The following is a 25,121-nucleotide window of genomic DNA, read 5'->3' on the forward strand; positions in this document are numbered from 1 at the left end:
TTGTGTAATAAGTCAAAAAACACTTATAAAAAGTTAGGAATGCTAGCTTTTGTATCAGCACTTCTACTTATTTCCCAAACACTTTAATCACTTATAAGTCTTATCTTGTTTCTAACTTCTATTCCACTTATATATTTTAAGCAAGAAGCATTTATTTTAAGTTCACCCAAACGCCTCAATATCTAGACCACATTTGGGACTTCGAAATAAAAAATATAATCAGCCAAACAGAATATTGACTTTGTTAGTACATGTTTGAGTAGCCCCTTAACTACTTGTTATAATTATACCCATTTAACAAGAACCACAAGGGTTTTTCACCCAAAAAACAGTAGTTGTTCATTACAACTCTGAAAAGAGATGTGAGTACTCGGGGAAAGGAAAAAGAGAAAAAGCAAAACCCTAGCCAGTGGCAAGAGTATATAGAAAAGGATTAAATATTTATGAATAAGTTAGGTCTCCTTAGATTACATTTCATTGGCTGAAAGCACAGCAGGTTTGTTCACCACTAGCACCCAAATACACCAATCGCCCTCTCTTGTCATATGAAAAACTTATCTACTTCACAACACCATTCTTTATTAACAACCTCTTCAACAATTAGGCAAGGCCAAAACCAAGGACTGCTACTACAAGAAGATCAAGAGCGAGCTAGGTGTGACTGGGATTTCGCTCTCTCCACTGTGGTTTCCAATTCTAGCTCGGTTATCGGACCCGTGTCCGATGCCCTCGGCGTGACAGAATTCGATCCCTCCGATACGTTCCTGGCTACCGGAGGGATCGCGAGGAAAATTCGAATTTATAATTCGGAAAATTTGTTGAGTAACGAAAGAAGTGACCAGGGTGTCACATTTCTTGATCATGCTAGTGCATGTGACTATTACATATGCACTCCCGCTAAATTGAGTAGTTTGAGATGGAAACCGGGTTCGGGTTCTCGAATTATCGGGTCGGGAGATTACGACGGAGTCGTTATGGAGTACGATCTCGAGAGAAAAATACCGGTGTTCGAACGTGACGAACACGGGGGTAGGCGGGTATGGAGCATGGATTATTCGCATTGGAATCCGACAATAGGCGCGTCCGGTTCGGACGATGGTTCCATGCAAGTGTGGGACCCGCGTTGCGAAGGCGGGAATTGTGTGGCTAAGGTACATCCTAGTGTAACACGGAGTCCCGTTTGTTGTGTCGAGTTTAATCCCTTCGGTGGATCCAGCATAGTGGTCGGATGCGCCGACCACGTAATCTACGGCTACGATGTTCGCATCATGTCTCACCCTGTAATGACCTTACAGGGCCACGATAAAACCGTGACCTATGCGCGCTTCATGGACCCCCACACCCTTGTCACGTCCGGCACAGACGGGTGCCTCAAAATGTGGGACACGGACGAGCCTTCGCGGCTCGTCCGTACCTACAGAGGCCACGTCAATTGCCGGAGATTTATCGGATTATCGGTGTGGAGAAGCGGTGGATTAATATGTTGCGGTTCGGAGAATAATCAAGTGTTCGTTTATGATAGACGGTGGGGCGAGCCAATATGGGTGCATGAGCTGGAGGGTGTGAAATGTGAGGGTGGGACCGATGGGTTCGTCAGTAGCGTGGGCTGGAGGCAAGTGGGTGAAGACGAGTGCACACTAGTGGCTGGTGGATCAGATGGTGTTTTGCAAGTGTTCGTGGGCAAAAGGAGAAATATGCCAATTTTATGACCAGGTATAAGGAATTTTTGAGATGCCATTATTTTCTGCTAATTTCGATTGATATTACTAACAAAAGATGGAGCTGTATACTGCTCTTGTTTTTATTTTATTCTACTCTGAATTCATTGAAAGATTCATTTTAGAAGCAATATATAATACTCAAATATTCTTGTTATCGAGTTCGAGTCGAGTTCTGGTAAATCTTTCTCAAAACTAGTTCGGGGGCAAATGGTAAAGAGACTTTTATATTTATTAACATATATAAAGCTTCATTTTTTGCTTTTACTAAACTATGTTCAGAGTTTAGATTCAGTGCCAGTTAATTAAACTACAGGTTTTTTCTGGGATGTGTCTGTGGGCACATGCTTACAAATTTTATAAATTTGACTTATTTTTATTGGTTCTTATATCTTAATAATGATTGGACCCTTTACATATATAACAGACCAATCAAAATCTTTCAAATATGTAAAATTCATGCTTAGCATGTGCCAATGAGCACACACTAGACAAACTACTATGCTTTTTCAGTTTTTACAAAATCTGCAGCCTTTCCATGTGCTTAGGCCATTTAGGACAGTTAGGTGTCGCTCCAAACGCACCTAATTAAAATTAAGTGACCGAAGAATCTTTTAATGAAGTTTGAAACTTATCTGTTACTGTAATTTATTACTGGACTCAGCTGGGAAGATTAAATTTCCATGATTTTGTCATCAGTGGTTCAAGTGTTCAATCAACTAATGAGGAAGTTGTACTTGTCTGTAATCTGTACAGCATACACCCACATCAGCCGTCTGTCTAATTTTTTTTCCCGCTGTAGAGTTGCATTCTTTCCGGAGTTTAATGAAAGTAGAGGGATTAAAATTTAATCCCAAAACTTTCAATCCATAAAGGGGACGATGAAGAGTAAAACAAATATGTGAAAAATTAAGAGTGTGGAAATGGCAAATATATTCTTATAAACTAAAATATAATGTTCTTAAATAAAAATTCTCGTCATTTCGAAAATATTATTATGATTTAACAGGAATCACGGAATTGGCCTGTTTATGACTTATATACTGGGCCTCTGGGAGTGTTGACGGGCATGTATTTCATATTTGGGCTCATAACCCCCCTCCCCGTGCTGAATTATTATTAGGCCGTAATTTGGTACAGACTATATTGTGTCTCGATTTATATTCGGTTTAAAAATATGATACATATATGTCTCATATTTGTTTGGGAACGATCCAAATCTGATGAAAAAATTAAGCCCCGTATAATATATGATCTCAAATATAAACACCCTTATACCCGCTCTAATTAGATCTCATATAATTTTTCATAATATGATCTCACCCGAAAACTTGTATATGATTCATGATTTATATTTGATTCCAACTCATACGCATATTATATTTTTAATCCATCATATTTGTAGGAAAGTAGTCATCATTTTATAAAATTTTAATATATTATTTAAGTAAATCTTCATAAATATGATTTATTTAATATGATAATACTTATTATCTTCATATATATTTAATAAATTATATTTACCTACATATAATTGTAATTTTTAATTTAAAATTATTATTTTTTATAGTATTTTGTTTATTTAGACTTAATGATAATTGAAATAATAATGATATTTAATGGTAGTGGATCATCTTGGCTCATATTTGTTGTACCATAAACTACTCGGTTAAAATATAGAAAATACAAAGCGGATCATATTCGATTTAGATCCGGACCTCAAATAACCGGGATCGGTTTATATCCGAATACAATATGTGAAAAAAAGAGGGTTACCTTCCTTGAGAGATGTATATTATCTAACCCAAAGTAAGTAAATACTTCCCGCACATTTAAACATTATCACCTTTAATGTTGGATAAAATTATAATAATTTTTTTTCTCAGCCGGTCGGTATTAATTCTACGAGCCTTCTTAATATATAATGTGTTTAAATTTTTATTATCAATTAAGTTAAAACATTTTTTTTCTTCAGAAAAGTCAAAACATTTAATATTCGGTCAGTGTGATCGGTTTGTATTTCAATTATATTTAAAATATAAATAATAAAATTGCAAATGTTATAAATCACCCGACACAGGTTTTAAGGTAGTATTTGATTAGAAAAAATAACACTCTTGTATCCAAGTACTTTTCTTTCTTTTTTTTTTTTTTTGACAAACAAAGGATTTATTAATACGAATCGCAAACCCAGCCGGGACAAACCCCCGAACTGTCAACTACAATCTGATTGTGAAACAAAAAACGAACTAAACAAATAGTCGTTTTGTTTTCAGATCGCTTAACAAATAGAATATTCATATTCTTTGATCTAAAAAGTGTTACAACGATATCTCGAGCAATCCAACCTACATCAGTTATGAAACTAGTAGTCTCGCAATTGACCTTCACGTAAGCATCATCTGTAGCCCAATGTTCAGAACTATCAGTCAAATCAACTGATCCTGGAGCACCAAACGTCCCCAAAACATGAACAATTATTTGTTGTGAAAGGTGAGCTCTTGCGGTATCCACCATCGTTCCGAAATCGATGCGAGTCTTACCGATCTCCCAAAATACTGTATAAATCCTTTTCAGATTGATAATTGAACGACACATCAAGACACATAAAAATACGAAAACATAACAAACTGACATCCCAAAAAGATGGGCACACACTGACATCCCAAAACAATGGGCACACAACCTTGATAACAAGGTACTCAAACAAGATTAGATCTTGGTTTTATTGAAAAACTAGTAAAATAATAGAGGTGATGAGAGAACGAAGGGGTTAATTGATGAGAAGATGAAGATCTGGGAGGCGGAGAAGTGACGGCTGAAACCCTAATACGGGAGTCGACTCTCAAAACGAGAGAAAAAAGATATCGTCACAAGAACAGGATGTAACACATAAAAACATAAGATAAAGTATACTTGAATTATTATTATTTTATACATCAATATATTTAAATTCATAAGAGAAGCAAAGTTAATCAAAGAATCAGATTACCGTGCTAAAAATATTGACATATTCAAATCGAAACTCAAATTTTTTTTTCCTTACAAAAAATAAACTCAGAATCAATCGGTTTGATCGAGCGCGGTTAACAAAAACACGTAAATTCTGCAAAGTTCATAAAAGGTCTGGTTCACTACGTAACAAATGTATTCGACTCCTACAGTCCGATTCCACAAGGCACAAACAGAAAAAAACGCAACTGCTTTAGACTGTACTAGAGTCTAGACATCATACATCATCATATCCCATTGTCTTCTCTTATTCTCCAGCCAGCTCTTAACATCTCTCCTGCAATATCAAGAACCCTCTCTCTCTCTCTCTCTCTCTCTCCCCACTGTTTCTACAGAGAAAAATGGCGTGCCCAGTGGTAAATACATACCCATTGTCGGGCTACACATTTGCAAACAAAGAGCCCAAGTTGGATAAAGACACTAATGTACCTGATCGTCTTACTCGCATGAAAACCAAGTAAGTTACCACCCATTTTTCTCATACATGCATATCTCTCTATTTTTATTATCACCTTTTCTTTATTCAGCAAGACGTTAGTTGAATCTTGTGAAACCCTGCTGAAAATTTTATGCACTTGCTTGAATATTCTTGATTGCTTTGTATGTAATTGTGTGAAACCCCTGGACTAAAAGAATGCGATCGTACTTTTCTTGTAATGTGGTTTTAATTTATTTTCTTCATATCGTGGTACAGTTATATGAAGCAGGGAATGAGGACTACTGTTGAAGGAATACTATTGGTATGCCCCCTCGGCTCTTTTCTTGATTTACACTCACAAATTCTTGAAATTAATCTACTCACACAATGTGTTTGTTTTTGATGTTACTTTTGTTAACTGATTAGTTTACGGCGGTGCAGTTATAAGTTGGTGATCAAGTGTTCTTGATTAGAAATTAGTTATACAAGGCCTTCATTGACACGTGATATGGCATTTCTGAATTTTAGATAGAACTTGATTTTGTTGCAGAACTCGCGGTATAAATGTATAGTGTGCACCAAGATTATTGAAGTTGTTAGTCCGTAATTATGCTAATCCTTGTGATTGTAGAGTGAGTGCAATTGTGAGTTGCATGCTCAGTCTGATGCACTTTTCTTTATATTGATTTAATGAATTTCGTGGTTACATAAAAATGGCGATAAAATGTTATCTATGGCATCTGTACACTCACACAAGGCCCGCATATAGAATAGTTTACTGTTGGTAATAAGATCAGTTCTCTGTTTTTGCTTAAGAAGAAAATGGTCACAAGGCAAAACTACTAGTAGAGGATTCTACGGTAACAATTTGCCATATATTGGTGATTGCAGCTGTTTTGTTTTATGATCTCATCCTGTACACGGATATGGTTATTATATGTAAAATTAACAAAACAAGTCTTGAAATATGAGAATACAAATGTTCGGTTTTGCAGGTGAAGGAACATAATCATCCCCATCTTCTTCTTCTGCAAATGAGGAACACTTTCTACAAACTCCCTGGTGGCCGTCTTAAGCCAGGAGAGAATGGTAAAAATTCATACTCCCTCCGTCCCTAAATACTTTTCCCATTTGTACTTATCACGTTTGCCAATACACAGTTTTGATCAGTAATATCTTTAATTTTATATTTGTATTAAATATAAAACCTTCACCGTATTAAAGTACACATAAATATGAATCCAACAAGATCACTCATGACTATATTTTATCTTATAGATTAGACGTAAATTAGTAATTTATCTCATGTTATGAACAGTGCCGACATTACAAACGGGAAACGTTTTTTGGGACGGAGGGAGTATTGTTTTTTATTTCAGATATTGAATCAAGTCTTTCTTTTGCATTTTACTGAAAATAAAATGGTTGTTTATGATGTTTAAGAAATTGAGGGCCTGAAAAGAAAACTCTCCAGCAAACTTGCAGCTCCATCAGCTGGTGTTCAGCCAGATTGGCAGGTATACTACACGATTACGGCAGTTTTCTGTTTGAACATTAATAAACTGAAACCAGAAGCTTCTCTTATACTAGTAGGATGAATAGCTAATATATAAACTTTAATTAGATGCCAACCGTTCCACTTTTGCATCTGCGTTTTTGTTTACTCTTCTTATATACTTGCTCATATATATGATTCTGAAGCTTCATTGATGTTTATTATGCAACAACAGATAGGGGAATGTGTTGGTGTCTGGTGGAGGCCAAATTTCGAGACATATTTGTACCCATACTGCCCTCCTCATATAACAAAGCCAAAGGTAATTGAACAACTCTGTACATATCTCACATATCCTGCTGTCTGTTCTCCACTCAATAGGCTATAGCAGATTTATTAGAGGCCAACTCTTCTTCAATGCAGGAGTGCAAGAAGCTTTTTCTTGTTCATTTGCCCGAGAAACAGTTTTTTGCAGTGCCGCACAATTTGAAACTCCTTGCAGTTCCACTATTTGAACTCTACGATAATATTCAGGTATATTGGTTTTGTGCAGGCAAATATTTTTCTGCTCCATGCCATATCAAAATTTTCGCTCTATCTAATTATGTTTTCATCATATCAAAGTCTTCAAATGAAACTATGTCACATTAAAAGCTTTAGCCCTTGGTTTTTATTGTCCTCCATAACTATGTTCTTATGATTATTCTTAACTTTTGCTCAATCTTGTTGCTTGCAGAGATACGGGTCTGTTATATCCACCATTCCTATGCAGGTGTCTAGATTTCAGTTTTAACATGTTGCAGGCATGAAGTATAATGGAGGACTTGAGGACTTTACCTAGTGAAATTCCTAGTATCCTTTTAGACTTGATTAGCATTATGACTGTGGATGTTCTGTACAAGTAGTTTCTAGGTCTTAACATGTTTGCAATTAGTGACAAGTCCTGACAGTTGTTTGGTTTAATCTTGCAATTATTTTATCGTATCATATAGACAGTGATCTGTTGTCTTATGTTTAAGGTTTGCTTCTTTTGATGGCCCTTGCCAGATCCCACTAATGTCAAATATTTAAACACATCAACACGAAGCTACTGTGCTCTGAAGAATGATGTATAATAAATAAACAGGAGGAACCAGAAACCGGGAACAGTTTATTACTTTGTATGATTTGAATATAGTCACAGCTTTAATCGGGTTTAGTAGTAAGTTGAAATCATTTTGGTGCTGATCTTTCGAGTTAATATTGCCGAATCATTTAAAATATGAACTTTTTTTTTGCCTCTAAATTCAGTGATAATTTCTTCATCCAAAATTAGTATACTGTAGAACTAAATTTGAAATCAACTTCTCGTTCCGGTCCAAGTGTTAATTTCTTTTTCATAAAGTTTATATATAATAATATTCAATATTAAAATCAAATTTCATTTTTTTAAGAAGATGATTAACATTTATCATATAATAAAACTAATTGTATGCAGACGGACCACTCCTATTAAGACTCTAAACAGATTTCGCCCTGTTCACCCAATTTAAAAGTCCAAACTTGGCTCCACCTCAATCCTAATTCCTACGGGAGCTCATCTGAGACTAAGCCCATCTCGGGTCTAATTTGGACTCCACTCTCCTTCTGTTTCTTTTTAATTATATTGGCTTATTTATATACCATTTACAGAATCTATTATACAACTGTTTGGATGAGTTTAAAATAAATGCTTCTCGTTTAAAATAAAGAAAAAATGAAATCAATACCTTTTATTAATAAGCGAAACCACCTTTCGGTGGAACATCGGTACCAAAAGTACCAAAATTTGGTCACTTTCATATTGATTAGGATTTTATAATCATTATTATACTACTACAAAAGACTTCTATATTAAATAGAATTTTATCATTAAAAACTTCGATATTCATTAGGACAATGAAAGACTTCTGTATTGATTAGAATTTTATTATTAAAGATTTCAATATTGATTAGGACAATGTTATATAAATTTTTTATTTAATAACAATAATCATTATAGAATTATGAAAAGATTTTCATATCGTTAGGATTTTATAGTTACTATTATACATTTTTAGGATTTTATAATGATTATTACTATATTGATTCGGATTTTATTATTAATATTTCAATATTGGTTAAGATTTTATAATTAATATTTAATTCTATAAAAAGACTTCTATAGTATTTAGGGTTTTGTAATATAACATCTATCCTATCCGCACAGTTAAATCGCTAACAATTTAACTTATGAAGCAGTTCTATAAAATTCATATCAAAATTTGGCTATCGTCATATTATTTTTTATTTAACAATTATCTCCCTAATATAAAATTCATATCAAAATTTGGCTATCATCATATTATTTTTTATTTAAAAATTATAACAATTATCTCACTAATAAAAATATATTATCAACAAAATTATTGGTTTAATTTTTTAAAACTCAAATAATTTAATATACGGAACAAATCTGTAAATCTTTTATCATGCTTCAGAGTTCAAATAAGGAGTTCATATTGATACTAATATAATATCCATATATAGTTTTTATCGATAAGCGGAATCAATATCATCAAAATACTTAATATCAAAGAACCAAAATTTGGTTATTATCATATAATTCTTAATAATAATTATTATTATTATCATATAATTATGAGAATACTTCCATGTTTGATCAGAATTTTTGTAATATAATGATTATCACACCAACAAAATTTCAGTCAACAAAGCTACTCATTTTAAATTTTAAAACTCAAATAATTTATTTTATAAAATAACTTTAATTTGATTATCATCATATAATTTTTTTATTCGGCAGTAATAATAATTATACTATTATAGATTTTATAATAAAATAATATCCTGCCAATAGAATAATAATGTCAACGAAATTATTCGTTTTAATTTTTAAAACTCATACAATTTAATTTACGAAACAAATCTATAAAATTTCTATCATATTTCAGAATTAAAATAAACAAGATTCAATATTGATACCAAAGCACCAAAAGACTTGGTCATATATTTTTTAATAATAATGATTGTCATTCAGTGCTCTTCAGAAGATTGCAATAAAGACGAATAAGCCGGTGGTAACCCTGACTTGACAAATAGAAACTCAAAGAAAATGAAGTCATTGTCCATATTGCAACGTATAATAAAAGAACCAAAACACAAGACATACGTCAAAATATTTGATATCAAATTAGTTTTGAAAAGTTAATTAATTTTGTCAAATTACAATATTAGTTTATCAAACAACTACAACACTAGGGTTAGATCTACAAAAACTCCAACTAAAATTATATATAATGGTTGCCTATTAAATGAATAAAATAATTGCGACTTAAAATTTTAAATTTTTATTCAATTTTAAAGACTCTATAAACGAACTTATATGTGTTGATCTTGAATATTATTTTAACAATTTAAAAATCATCAAACAACATAAGAATTTTACTAAAATAAAACATACCGTTAAAGTTAAGTTCCATAAAGTCCGCATTTAAGCCGTAATAAGTACCAGTCATAATATTTTAGTTTAGTCATAAATAATATCATTAATTATTCAAATTCTATATATAATTTGCCATCTTTAAGTAGTTTTAAATATAATTATCAATTAATCATTAACATCTTTTAACATTAACAATCATTAAGATCATTATTCTACTTATGTGTTATATTTTAGAACATATATAGTGTTTAGTGATTTATAAAATAATTGTTTTATCTTTTGATTGTAACGATTATATTGTAGAACATAACCTGCAAATTTTCAGATATTTACAAATAATGTAGACTAAAAAAATTGAAATTTAAATAATTTTGAACTGCACTACTCTTATTTTGTGGATCTCATAGAACAAGAACCCATATTGTTATGACATAAATTTAAAATAGGATCAAATTTTAATATATTGAAAGTCTTATATTAAATAACAATAATTCAAATATCATTTAAAAACAATAATTTAAATAGATATGATAAAAATATGATAATGTAATTAACAAAAAACATTATTTTTTCAATAAATGACAAATTTTAAAATTTTAGTCAAACCCGTGCTTGGCACGGGTTATCAACTAGTATAAGTTAAAAGTTAATTATAACTTATGAGTGAATAAGTTGTTTGTGAAAAAATAATAGACATCACGAAACAAAAGTTAGGAATCAACAAAACATACCATACCGTAGAAGCTTTTTCCCGGATCATTCAAGTTTTGGAGGATTAAAATAATCTAGGGAAGGAGATTGGTGTATCCGTGTTGTTCAAGTTTGGTCGACCCGCATGGCTTATTAGTCAATGGCAAATTGGCAAGGCTAGATTTTTTACTAGAGTGCAATTTGCGTACGAATTGTAAATGAAGGAGCAAACATATAATGCACATAATAGCTTTGTTTATTCGAAGAGATTCGAACAGTAACAGAAGCTAGATCTGTTGACATTAATATTTTCGGTAAAGCGTAGAGATAGCAACAAAATAAAATAAAATATACCGACAAAACCAAACCAAACCGATCTTTTATATATACAGAGACAACTAAAGGTTTAAACAGTTTAACTAGATGATGGAATACCCTCTGATACAAAAAAATTATTCATTTATCTGTGGCTGAAAATACACTGTTTTTGTTGCATCGAGCCTGAGAAAAATATTACTTTATCGACTTATTCATTTATTCGTCGCTGAAAATACACCGTTTTTGTTACATTGAGCCCGAGAAAAATATTACTTTATCGAGATTACACCGGATACTGTTTTACGTCTGAAGTTAGCTTTTGATTCATTTATTCATGGACTGTAAGCAGGGGACATGAGTCATGACATATATAGCCATGCTTATCATGCTGAACTGAAATGGTCAGATATAATAGTTAGGTTGGAGCACAATTGTTTACTTGATCTCCAAAGTGAATGAATATAAATTAAGATTAACCTTATGTTTGTTGATTTCGTCAACTTTGTATGAAACTCATTTGATTTACAAAATCGTGTTCAGTTAAGCCTATATAGAATGCCTTGTCTGCTGCATTGTCATTGTATTCGACATAAGAATAGTAGCCATGTGCAGACTTCAACAAGAATTTGATAAAACTGAGAAGAATTCGATCTGTAACATGTAACACGGTCAAAACAAGCAGATCAATGCTCGAATCACTCTATGATTTTTCTATGAATTAAACTATTCGAGTTCTTGTGCATCCAATGATCCCTGTCCGTCCATATATTCATTTTGTTTGCAATGCGTGAAGAGTATTATAAGGTGTATTTTTAAGGTTCTGAAGCTACTCCACCAGTAATAACACAAGCCTGCTGCTAAAATAACTCAGGTCTCTGCTGCGAGGAATATCTTATTCTTATTCTTATTCTTATGTGTGCTGCTAAACTGTTAGAATATATTACATATGCTTCTTGGAGGTGGAAAGTCTTCACTCTAATATTCTTCTTCCACAAGGGAAAAGGGTCGATTGAATAAATATCTCAATGATTAAGGCTACGTTTCAGGATGACGTGAAGGTGAAGTTTCACAATGTCTAGAAGATTAGTAAAGAATGCTAAGGCCTTTACAATCAGAGTATTATAAGACTTGTTGGTGTGTTTGAGCTCATATAATTAACAAAGCTGAGGTTGATCATTGATGTAATAAAATTGTTGTGGTATTGTTGCCTACTTGCAGGCTGCTACATAGAGAAATCATTTAAGCTTCTACACACAACTAGTTTTATTACTTCATAAGCCTAAGTTAATCATCTTGCAGATCTGTAATTACTTTAAGGAAGTAGAAGCTTAATTCAGTGTTTCTACTCTGCAGTCTTCAGTAGGTTTTTTTCATGATAAGTATAAACATTTCACGGAATCTCACTAATAATATTCACTCAATTCCTCTGAACAAGCATATATCAACGGCATACTTTTTATTGGAAGTCAGACCCCTATGTGGTTTACTTAAAATTAAAAACTAAAATAAAACTGTTGTGTTATATCCTTGATCACTTCTTAATCACTCATAAAGATGATTTCAGAGTAAAAGCTTTAGGTAAGAGCTGTTAACTTGGTGCCTTTGAAAGCCAGGTTATTTCAAAATTCTAAAGGCCAGATATCATTTTTGTAATTTAACTGCAATTTCTCTGGCATCTGACATTAGTATTCAGAGTTCATCTCTAACCAAAATAAAGAGCTGATGTTTCATTTCTTATGCAGATTCACACCGTCACTATTATGTCAATAGCTCGTGTAACGCTTTACTGTTTTATCAACTAAGAAATGCTTTTCGATGAAATATGTGACTACCTAATGCCAAATTTTCAAGAAGGTTTCCTTGCCTCAACTCAGAAAGAAATTGTGGGAGAAAAGGAAATTCTACCATACTATTATAAGATACGCATCAAGTTAGGATTTGACAAAGCTTGATCAACAGGAAAAGGATTTCCATTCAATAGTTTCTGATGATCTTAATAATAGCTGTGAGTGTAAAAGTGAAAATCCTTCTGCTATGTTAAATTTATATAGGGTAAATGCTTTGTAAGTTTCTCAATCTTCTTAGCAAATATGACTGGGTCTAATTCATTGGCTGATTAAACCGGCCAGGTTATTTTCTTGAACGAGTATGCACTCGCTTTGAACATGCTGGTCTGCAACAGACGCGGTAAAATTTAGTATCTCCCATGTTTTATTCCTTTTACCCTCGAAAAGAGGTGGGCTAAAAAGGCAATGGTGGGCTAAACATCTAATAGGGACCAGGGCTGATAAGGATGGTATAGAAGGTCTATCCATTAGTATCTTGTAAAACCAGATCACTGTTTTGATATGATTCCTGTTTTATTAGTGTTTCACATGGCTCATGCTGAAATTTTATACTAGCTGCTAATTTTATGGGGTCACGCTAAGGATTCTGTTGGCAGATGTTAGATGGAAGAATTAGTTTCCCCTAATTAGCTGTTAGTCAGGTGTGTGGAAGATGGACTCTTAGAATTGCAAAGATTACTCAAATTTTCTCACGCTTTATACATTTCAAGCCTGGTTCTCTATGTACTGTGCTATAAACGGGTGAATTCTGAGTACATTCCGACGCTCTTTTAGTTCTAACGTACTGTACCATAGGAGGTGAATTCTGATTGTCTCTTTATACCAGGAAATGTTAATTAGTACAACTTTGTCTATATAAATCAAGCGTCGGTGTAGAAATCAAAAGTTATTTGCATATATTTAAGTAATTTCCACATTCTATCATTTTCAGATCATTACATTTAGTTAGTGAGGCATGTCACAAGCATTGCTCGCGGTCAGTAGTTTAGTCTATAACCTTGAATTCTCTGAAGGGGATAGCAACTAGCAAGAGCTTAAAGTCAATCTCTCAACTGAATTTAAAAATGTCTAAAAGTTCCTTTTGACATTATACATAGACAGTTGCCGTTCATCTTAGCTAATCATAGTTGAATTAGTTATTTAAACGTCTAACTAAAATAAGAGTTGGCAGTTTAAATTAGTTATTTAAACGTCTATTCATAAACAAAGGTAGCAAAGGACAAGTAATGTTCCCTTTATATTCCAGGCATCTGAAGTCATAGCTCATAAGCACATATTTGTTAGCTAGCTAACGGTATTCAATTATCTCATAAACTAACTCATCTTTGTAAAAATGCGGTGCAAGACAGTAGAAACATCAGATGCTAAGCACAACAAGGGACTATGGTCACCGCTTGAAGATGAGAAGCTTAGAAACTACATTATGAATCACGGTCATGGATCTTGGAGCTCTCTCCCTATGAAAGCTGGTAAGTTGCTTAACCTTGTTTGATGTATTGAATATCCATTGTGCAGAAAGATCACTCAGAAATTATATAACTGTTGTGGGACTTGGAATAACGACTACAGAGTTTTTGCTCTCTGTTTTAGAGATTTGAATCACGCTTTTTCAAAAAATGATCCTCTTGAATAATTGGCATTTCTGTCGTTTATCTTATTGCACAGGTTTGAAAAGGAACGGGAAGAGTTGCAGATTAAGGTGGATTAACTATCTAAGGCCAGGATTGAAGAGAGGAACCTTCACTATACAAGAAGAGGATACTATCCTCACTCTTCATGGGATGTTGGGCAACAAGTAAGCAATTCATTTAGATTGGTCCTTTTTAGTCTGTTTTTCATCATAGGCATTAGGCACACCTTGAAAACAACTTCAAGGTCTACTTCTTAGTTCTTTATTCTTCGTTTTTGCAAATGTACTCTTGTATTAGATTTTAATAAGCAATGAAAACTATCAACCTCTGAGAAGCACACCTTCGTTTTTAAGAAGTGTTTTGACCTCGCGTTTTTATCAGGTGGTCTCAGATAGCACAACATTTGCCTGGTAGAACTGACAATGAGATCAAGAACTACTGGCATTCTTATCTCAAAAAGAGAACGGTTGAAATAGTTAATTTTGAAGATCAAACAAGAACAGCCACAAATTTACGCAATAGTACAACTACAATCGAAGCTGCTTCATCTGTTTCATCCTTAAACTCATCTGACAACACAGAAGCTACATTACCAGATGCTGATCATCTTGTGGCACGTCACAGCAACTTACCTAAGGTCTTATTCGCCGACTGGCTTTGCCTAGATCAATTCCAAAGTCAGGAGTTTAGCCATTCAAGTCAGCCAACTTTTGCTAAGGACACTATTGTTTCCAACACTGAGTTCCACAATTCCCTTGCCACTGAACAATTTGTCCAAAGCAACAGTAGCCGAGGAGGTCTCACCAATGACTCGTATGGGTGCGATATGATTTCTCGGGCAGAGCTCAAGTGTGAAGATCAGAGCCTGGACAATGAGCTTCTTGAATTTATCTCTGAAAATAACATGTGTTTTGATTTCAGTATGAATAATCTCATGTTCATCTGAGAAGTGACTTATTGTTGTTCTGATATATTCGAAAAAATATAAGACAACAATGCTAGAGGTTCCGAAACATTTGTGAATTGGTACATAAGATGATGCCGGAACTTGGTATTGCCAACTGTACATTTTCCTTGACTAATAAACTACGCTACTTTTTTAGTACGAAGCCGGTGTACTTTATAATTATGCTGTAGATTGTAACCTGGAAAGTTTATTACAGTATTGGCTACTACACTTCCCATTTGAAGAAACAATGCATCGGTATAACTCTCAAATGAAAGGTGTATCTGAAGTTTGGGTATTCAGTGTCTATTTGACTATTTAATCTTATCAATTTTGTATATTAATTTACTCGGCAAGTATATCCTAGAGTGTAGAACATGCTAGAGTGTAGAACATGCGGGCTCTTTTCTAAAATTTGGGGATTAGTCACCGATTCCATATTTCGTAACTCGTCAAATTGATTAAAAATTTTATTAATTTCTAATTAACTTTTACTATGTGATTTTACCGATTAAATCTGATTTTCATTTAATATAACACTGCATGTAGATGAGACTTGAGAGTGGTTATGTTTCAAAAAATGTGATATTAATATAATTCAAGTTATTATAAATAAATATATCATATTAATGTGATAATTGATGATGTGTAATTTTTAAGGAGCGGTCAACTATAACCAACAGTTTCATATTGACTATAATTTTTACTAAGAGAAATGATCATTTATGTTATTTATATTTTTTATTTATGACATGTCTTGGTATTTTTCGGTAAAGATTTTGTTGGATTCAAATGGTCTAAGCTTCGAAAGACCGCATTTAATTAGAAAAAAATATATTGATATAATTAGAAAAATGAACAGGGCCGGCTCTTCATACAGGTCATTTAGACGACCGTCTAAGGCCCCCAAATTTTTGAGGCCCCCGAATATATAACGTTATGCTTATTTTTATAAACTGAAAATTAATATATAGTTCCCATAAAAGATTGTGATATAAATAATAATTTATATATATGATCATTTTGTTTTTATAAAAACAAATAAATATGATTAGTTGTATTTATTTTTTGTGCCTACATAACGTTGTTCTATTTATATCTATAATTTAATAGATGTCCATCAATAATTGTTTTTGAAAATGTAGTCTAAATACAAGTTGCAATTGTCAAAAGAAGAGACCGCGGTTATCATAAAATGAGATATTGAACATTATATGTATTTTTATATCAATTCATTTTTATTTGAATTCATTTGATTTCTAACTTTTTTTTTATAATTATTTATAATTTCAAACGGTTAGGGTTTGTTTAGGAGTGCTGTTAAAAATTGATGTGCTGTCAAAATAAGTGCTGGTAAAATAAGTGCTGTTGTAGAAATATTAACTTATTTGAGTTATAATATAAAAAATAATAATGTTTTTGGTGAGGTTTTATAATGAAATCTATAACAGCATTCTGTAAAAGCTGAAAAACAGCTTTTTCCAAAAGCATGGGAGGACCTGCTTTTTCTAACAGCAGCTTTTCAGCTATAAGCTGCTATTCGGAAAAACTGCTTTTCGATTTACCAAACAGCTTTTCACCTATTTTTCAGCAAAAAATTGTTGTTGCTGTCTGCAACAGCAACCCCAAACAGTACCTTAGTGTTAATAGCACACTGTTGTACATTAAAATTTTCAAATAATAATAAATTATTTGGTAATTAAGAACAGATTAAAACCATGTAAATTATTAATATTAAATTTAGAATTTTTATTATTGAAAAATATTTTACTTACCCAAAAATAATAAATATCTTTATACTAAACCATACATATATTTTATATTTTTATAATAGAAGATACTAATATAAAAGTAACACAAATTTTTATGTAATGATGTTAGATAATATTAGCATCTAAATTTACAACATCTTACATGTGTATGTATAAAAATTATTTAATGCTATGTATATAGAAATAATGTGTTGGCTGCTCATAAAAAAATATTTTGAGATGACTTCTGTCCCAAGAAAAAATATTACGAAAAGAAGACGTGTTCTATCATATATTTAATAATGAATTGATTTTCATTTTATATGTACTTGTATTTATTAGGTAAATTTATTTTGTAATGTTTTCAATATTTTTATTAATATAAAATTTAATTTATAAAAAATTAAAGCCTCATTTCCATTTTCGCCTAAAGCCCCAAAATCCTTTGAGCCGGCCCTGAAAATGAAAGGAAAAATTATTGAGATAGACTAAAATTTTAGAAGGAAATTAAATATAAATAATTTAGATTATTATTTATATGAAAAAAATATTGGCGATGTTTAAGCGTCATGAACGCTACTTTTAGATCATCCACTTAAAAAGATATCGGGATCAGTAAATATTTTCTGTTTAAAAAAAGGTTGGTTTCTGTTTTTTTTTATTCGTTTGTGTAAAAAATAAAAATACTTTTTTAAAATTATAAATATTAGTTTTTCTCTCAAAATTTTCATTTCTTTCCCAAATAATTCAATCACTTGTAAATTTTAACTTAGTTCTGTTTTATTTATTTAATTTAATCAAAAAGCGTTATTTTTTTTAGAGCAAGAAACATCTATTTTAAAATCATCCAAATATCTTATAATTATCGCACGAGAAAAGAAACAGATTACGTGTCACGTGGGTGGGGGTTGGTTCGGAAGTTCAGACGACGTAGATACTCGCTGTATGTGATACGCGGTCCGCGGTTGAGATATGGAGCATGAGCCCGCAAAAAGAAAGTTACCGCTTTCAGGCCCAATTCCCTAGCCCGAACTTTAAATAAATTATATGTAGCGTTTTTATGAATATTGAAACCGAAAATCCGACTTTTACAAATTTATGGATGGCGAGCTGAATGTATTGTATTCGGCTATTCGCTCTTAATGCTTCACCGGAAAAAGCCCGGAATAACTGAGTACGGTTGATTACTTTATATTAAACTAGTTGAGAAGCCGCGCGTTGCGACGGCCTATAAAAATTATATTAATGATTCAATATAAATATTTGTAAATAAAATATTTTTGTGGTTGTCTATAAAAACTATATTAACGTTTCAAAATTAATATTTGTAGGATAAAATAAATTTTATATTTTAAAAATTTTGATGGTGAGCAAAACCGAATCGGAACCGAAAAACCGAACCGAACCGAACCGTGTAAATTCGGTTCGGTTCGGTCCTAATTTTCTGAAAATTCGGTCCATTCGGTCCGGACCGAATAGACCGAAATAAAGTTCGGTCCGTAAAAAAATATATCGGTCCGGACCGAATAGTCCAAAAAATATATATTTTTAATTTATATTTATATTATATATATCTCATATGTTATAATTATAATATGTAATTTGTAAATTTAATTATATCTATCTTTAATGAATTGGGGGTGATTAATTAATATGAAAATTTTAGAATAAATGATGGATTTTAGTTTTATTTATAATATAACTTTTTATTTAAAAATAATTTCGATTCTTTTGGTTCGGACCGAACCGAACCAAATTATTTTGGTTCGGTCCGGTTCGGTCCATTATAAAATTTCGGTCCGGTTCGGTCCAAAAAAAATTCAAACTTCGGTTTTCGGTCTATTTGGTTCACCATTACTGATACCAATACTAATATATAAAATTGTAAAATTGGACTATAATTCATGATGAAAAAATGAAAATAAATTTATACAGGTAATTAAGAATTTAAAGCACGATGAATCTTAATTTTATTTGTGTTTTTTTTTAAACCAATCATGAAAAGTAATCATGTTCTTACATTGTCACCTTCCGTTAATTTTTTTTGGATTGATTGTGCACAAAAACATTTAACTTAAATCCGTGAGGTTGTAGTATTGAGAGAGGAGGTTGTGTTTAGATGATCCAAAACTTTACGATCTATATGGGGTATTTATAAGTACAAAATGACTTATGTGCTACTTTTTTTCATAATTAAATAATCTGAAAAAAAATCAGATTAAAAATTTCAAGCTACTAAATTCCGTAAATAATCCGAAACAAAATCAGATTCTGAAACTTGCTTCTAATATACCCGAAACTAAAAAATGTAGTTCTAATTTTTGATATTTTTCATCCTAAAATTCCAGAAAATTAGAAAAATAGAACGGAGCGATGTGAGAGGCATACACACCCCTCGCTTCTCCGCCATATTTTCCTGTACACAAAGTAAATCATATAAAAATTAACAACAACAAACATGTCCGATGAACAAAACAAATATTATAAACGAATAACCAACAAACATACATCACTAATAGTTAATTTATTGATATCATCCATCAATATCATATCATGTCAAGACTATATTCTTTTTCCCAGTTTCAATTTGTCGACTCCCACATAGCGATCTATAACTACCTTTGCTTGCAACAACCTTTATTTGTTTAATACTATATAAACAACCTTCACTTATCGTTGCAGAATAACGGAACCACCGAGTTAGAAATCAAACAAAAGAACTATCACCATAGAGAGGTAGGGTTGTGGTATTGAGAGAGAGGAGGTTGTGTTTAGATGATCCAAAACCTTACGATCTACTAAAACCGTACGATCCATAGGGGTATTTATAGGTGCAGAGAGACTTGTGTGCTACTCTTTTCCATAATTAAATAATCTGAAACAAAATTAGATTAAAACTTTCAAATTACTATATTCCATAAATAATATGAAACAAAATATGATCCTGAAACTTGCTTCTAATACCCGAAACTAAAAAAGGTAGTTCTAATTTTTAATATTTTTCATCCAAAAATTCCAGAAAATTAAAAAAATAGAACGGAGACCCTAAAAATTTCAAAAAATTAAAAAAAAAAAGAACGGAGACCCTACGATCTATAGGGGTATTTATAGGTGCAGAAAGACTTGTGTGCTAATCTTTTTCATAATTAAATAATTTGAAACAAAATCAGATTAAAACTTTTAAGCTACTATATTCCATAAATAATATGAAACAAAATCAAATTCTGAAACTTGCTTCTAATATACTCGAAACTAAAAAGGGTAGTTCTAATTTTTGATTTTTTTCATCCAAAAATTCCAGAAAATTAGAAAAATAGAACGGAGCGATGTGAAAGGCGCCACCTACACGCCCCTCGCTTCTCCTTTATATAAGTATATTGATACTATATTTTTGTTTATTTTTATATTATTTATATTTTACATGTAAACATTGTTTTCGCAGTTAATATAATTTTGATTAAAATTACATATCTCATAACTTTTTTAAAACAATAATTTTAAATTTAAGAGAGGTTAAAACAATTTAACTATTTATTAAGAAAAAAATTCATAGGTGATGTGATCGTATTGAGATGAAGATAATGTCCCGCTTGGCTACTCCTATTTTCTAGAAATAAGAGTTTATTTCTTGAAAAAAAAAAAAATATATATATATATATATATATATATATATATATATATATATATATATATATATATATATAGAGGTAAGTGCTCAAATACAAACTCCTTAGTATACAAACGTACAAACAATCACTAAATGACTAGAACAGAATCACTAAATGATTGAACAGAATCACTAAATCTACCAGGAGGGTCTGATGGAGAGATAAGGGGAGGGGAGCACTTACGGGACGGCATAGCCGAGTGGTGGTGCAGCGCGGCCGGTGGCAGCCGCGACGCCGGCGCGAGGGCAGTGCTAGAAACACGATTGAGGGATAGAGACACGATTGAGGGAGATGAGAAAAGCAGTGGTGAATGTGTGTGTATAGCACTAATCGGTGAGGGAACAACCACAGAGAGAAAGCGCTGGCAGCAATGGTGGTGGTGGGTGGTGGTGAGAGAGAGAGGCGCTGGGTAGTGGTGGTTGGTGGTGGATGGTGGAGAGAGAGAGAGAGTGGCGCTGGGCAGTCGTGGTGGGTGGTGGGTGGTGGGTGGTGGGTGGTGGGTGGTGGGTGGGGTGGTCGTGGTGGTGGTGATTGGAGGTGATTTGTGGTGGCGGTGGTGATGGATGTATGTATGTATTTGTTAAATTAAAATATGCTAATCATTAAATATTATTATCATAATCACTTGTTTGTACGTTTGTACGGTAAGGAGTTTGTACTGGAGTAAGACCCTATATATATATATATATATATATATATATATATATATATATATATATATATATATATATATATATATATATATATAATTTTATTACTTTTTGAAATAAATCCTAATTGGGTTAATTATCTAGTTGGTCACTGAAGTGGGCTTGATGTATCAAATTGGTCACTGAACTCAAAACGGTATCAAGATGGTCACTGAAGTGGCCATAAATATCAAACAAGTACCTTCAAATATGAGTTCAAGTAGTAAAAATATTATTTATAAAGTTTTACGCATTATTTTTGAATGTTACCAAAACCAAGTAAAATGTTATGACTTCTAATATTTATGATAATATATTTAAATTTTATCAAGTTTATTTATTATTTATTTTTAATTAAAACAAAAGAAATAACTATATAATAAAATAAAAATAATAAATAAACTTGATAAAATATAAATATATTATTTTAATTACTAGAAGTCATAACTTTTTAGTTGGTTGTGGTAACATTTAAAGATAATGTGTAAAACTTTATAAATAATATTTTTACTACTTGAACTCATATTTCAAGGTACTTGTTTGATATATATGGTGACTTTAGTGACCATCTTGATACCGTTTTGAGTTCAGTGATCAACTTGATACATTAAATCCACTTCAGTGACCAACTTGATAATTAACCCGATCCTAATTATTCTGTTAAATAACGACTATACAACATCTTTTTAATATTTATAACTAAAAATAGTATAAATGTATATCTTTAAAAAAAAAAATTTAAGCCCTTAAAATTTGAAAAACAAGGTTGCCCAAATGCGGCCACTATAGCATTAATTAATTCTTTTACTTGTTGTCAAGGTGATTACAAAAGTGATTTGCAAACATGATAAAGCGACATTTGTGATTTTTTTAAACAAATTTAAAATTATTTATTATTTTTCTTTACAATAACACTAAATAAACAAAAAATATCAGTTATTATTTTTTAACAAAATGTAAAATGGAATCATTTCATAATTAAGAATATCAATTTTAACTGCAATACAATGCTCAATATAATTTTTTTGTAAGCCTTGTGTTGAAATATGCAGGGCTGTAAACGAACCGAGCTGGTCGTTAAGCCGACTCGACGACTCGGTAAAAACTTGACTCACCTCGTTAACGAGCTCGAGTTCGAACAACCAATGATGCTGGAAAAAAACTTAACGAGTCGAATCGAGCTTTTAGTTGTTCGACTCGACTCGTAAAATATTTGGACTCGTGTTCGACTTGACTAGATAAAAAATATACATTAAAAAAAAAAGTTTAGTATTAGACTTTGGTTTTAGCTTTTTTATTTTCAATTTTGTAATCAAATTTTTTAAAATTTAAATTGTGTACTAAATAGACAAAGCCAATTATTGAAATTTAAAAAAAAAAAAAGAAATTTTATGCCCAACTCGATAACGACTTGGTTCGGCTCGACTCAGATCGGTTCGTTAAAAACTCGAACCCGACTCAATTTTTAACGAACTCAAATTCGAACCGAGAGAAAAGATTGATAAACTTATTGAGTTTGGCTTGCCTGGACGAGAAAAAACTCGACTCTAACTTGAAATCGGTAAAACTCAGCTCGACTTGATTCGTTTACGGTCCTAGAAATATGTAACAGAAAGCAATTTGGGGGGCTAAATCATGGCTACGTTTTCTTGAAATATTTGTTGCGCCGATAATAAACACATTGAAACTGACTATAATGTTAAAATCGTGATCTATCATAGTTTGGAGAATATATAGAGGGAAAGGATAAAATAATTCAGAATTTTACAGCCAATACACGTTTTATGGCCAGACCCGATTCTCATACAATTTGGCTACACTAATCTCCTTTTATCCTTTGCAACATTATGCTTCAATTTACGTAGGCATAATTATAATTCCCTTGTTTGAGTCAAAGCTACAGGCTACAGGGGTCTGGCTAGGCAAAGATTGTGTACTTTGAAAATGGAGCCAGAGCAGTCTAGCTTCAGCTCTACGTAATAAAAAAGCAAAGAAGTTTGGAGCTTCTAACAACTGTACACTTGTCCAGATCACATCAACTTACCTGAGCTCTGTCGAATGGCATCTGCTGCGTCCATCCAATGCAGAGGCCAGAGTGCACCATGCTTGCTCATTCTTCGGATACCTCCAATATGTCATTCTTCATGTAATTTTTAACTTATTTATAGATAAGTTATTTATTTCTTTTTAAATTTTCATAGGTGTGTGTTGTGTTTATTTGGGTTTAAACTTCTTAATTAAAATTATTTAGTTTAGACTGGGTGAAATTAAAATTATTACTATTTTAATTAGTGTCATCTTTAGGGGACTATCTTAAGATACACATTTTTGACATGGATACCGCATGTAAATTATGTTGGGCCGCGCAACACCTATTAACTCCGCATTAATATGATATTAACACCTATTAATGTATGATATTGTCCGCTCTGGGCCGTGGCCAAGCCCGCACGGATTTGCTTTCGGGCTCCTCCCAAAAGGCCTCATACTAATGGAGTTCTTTGGCTGCTTATATTCAAGATAAACCTTCTTTATCTTTCCGATGTGGGACTTGGGTTGAACCCACTCAACAAATTAGTCTTTTTAAGAAGAAAAAAAGTAATACGAATTCTCAATATCCTCCTATACACATTCTGAGAATTGATAATCATTCATAAAATTCAACTTTTGTTTATTAGATATACTTCTTATACAACACTACAAATTCCTCTACACATAAACAATTATGAAAAAATCCGATTACTCGTTCTTAAAATGAATATCAGAATGATATTTTCATCATCAATTTAAAAATAATATTTTAATATAAATATGTATGGTCATTATGACATTTCTTCATTCTAATTTATGAAATATTTTAATATCATTTAATTATATTTTAATCTTAATTAATCATCTTTGATAACATTAACAAAATCATCTAAATAATAAAAATAATAATATTTTAATATTAAAAAGATTTGGATGAACAATACGAGTACGTCCAAATTTGAATCACTTTTAAGTTCACCATCGGAATGATTTGGGACAAAACTCCTCCAAATTTGAATTTTTGGATCATGGTTGGAGATGTCTAATGTGGTATGTGTAATCTATAATTATGTATATACATGAAAATTTTCATGGAGAAATTTATCTATATCAATAAAAAAGTTAGTTATTAATATATGCTTATGAATATACAATATAAGACCCTACTTTTATATATGAAAATGTCTTGGTATATTTATTTTAAAATAAATTCATCCCATTCATGATCAGATAAATGGACTCTATGGTTCAGATAGATTGTGCATCATTTTATTATAAAATATACTTGATCAAATAGATTTTGTTTGACCATGTACCTTCTATCTCCCCAACTAAAATCTATAAATCTAAATATTAAAAGTTAAAATTTAAAATTATTATAATATTAATTTTCTAATTAAATATAATATCTGACCAACGCATATCCGAATTTACAATAATTAAA

General features: G+C 31.8%; 2 protein-coding genes across 2 annotated transcripts; both read left to right on the forward strand.

The window, feature by feature from the left end:
• Positions 1–302: 302 nt before the first annotated feature.
• On the forward strand, positions 303–1,972 carry LOC108222131 (WD repeat-containing protein RUP2). Its single transcript, XM_064093053.1, has one exon. It carries the CDS (start codon positions 546–548, stop codon positions 1,707–1,709), a length of 1,164 nt encoding a protein of 387 aa, XP_063949123.1. The 5' UTR covers positions 303–545; the 3' UTR covers positions 1,710–1,972.
• A 12,191-nt stretch (positions 1,973–14,163) lies between these two features.
• On the forward strand, positions 14,164–15,701 carry LOC108222406 (transcription factor LAF1). The gene is made up of 3 exons (XM_017396322.2): positions 14,164–14,430; positions 14,627–14,756; positions 14,974–15,701. Exons 1-3 carry the CDS (start codon positions 14,295–14,297, stop codon positions 15,536–15,538), a joined length of 831 nt encoding a protein of 276 aa, XP_017251811.1. The 5' UTR covers positions 14,164–14,294; the 3' UTR covers positions 15,539–15,701.
• Positions 15,702–25,121: the final 9,420 nt, after the last annotated feature.

The sequence above is a fragment of the Daucus carota genome, chromosome 5 (assembly GCF_001625215.2).
Source record: "Daucus carota subsp. sativus chromosome 5, DH1 v3.0, whole genome shotgun sequence".
Taxonomy (NCBI): Eukaryota; Viridiplantae; Streptophyta; class Magnoliopsida; order Apiales; family Apiaceae; genus Daucus; species Daucus carota.

Bases quoted from the DNA above. Each gene is read 5' to 3' on its own strand.
- LOC108222131 (XM_064093053.1), top strand. From the start codon at position 546: ATGAAAAACTTATCTACTTCACAACACCATTCTTTATTAACAACCTCT.
- LOC108222406 (XM_017396322.2), top strand. From the start codon at position 14,295: ATGCGGTGCAAGACAGTAGAAACATCAGATGCTAAGCACAACAAGGGA. The intron at 14,431-14,626 runs GTAAGTTGCTTA...CTTATTGCACAG, and splicing joins CTCTCTCCCTATGAAAGCTG to GTTTGAAAAGGAACGGGAAG. The intron at 14,757-14,973 runs GTAAGCAATTCA...CGTTTTTATCAG, and splicing joins CATGGGATGTTGGGCAACAA to GTGGTCTCAGATAGCACAAC.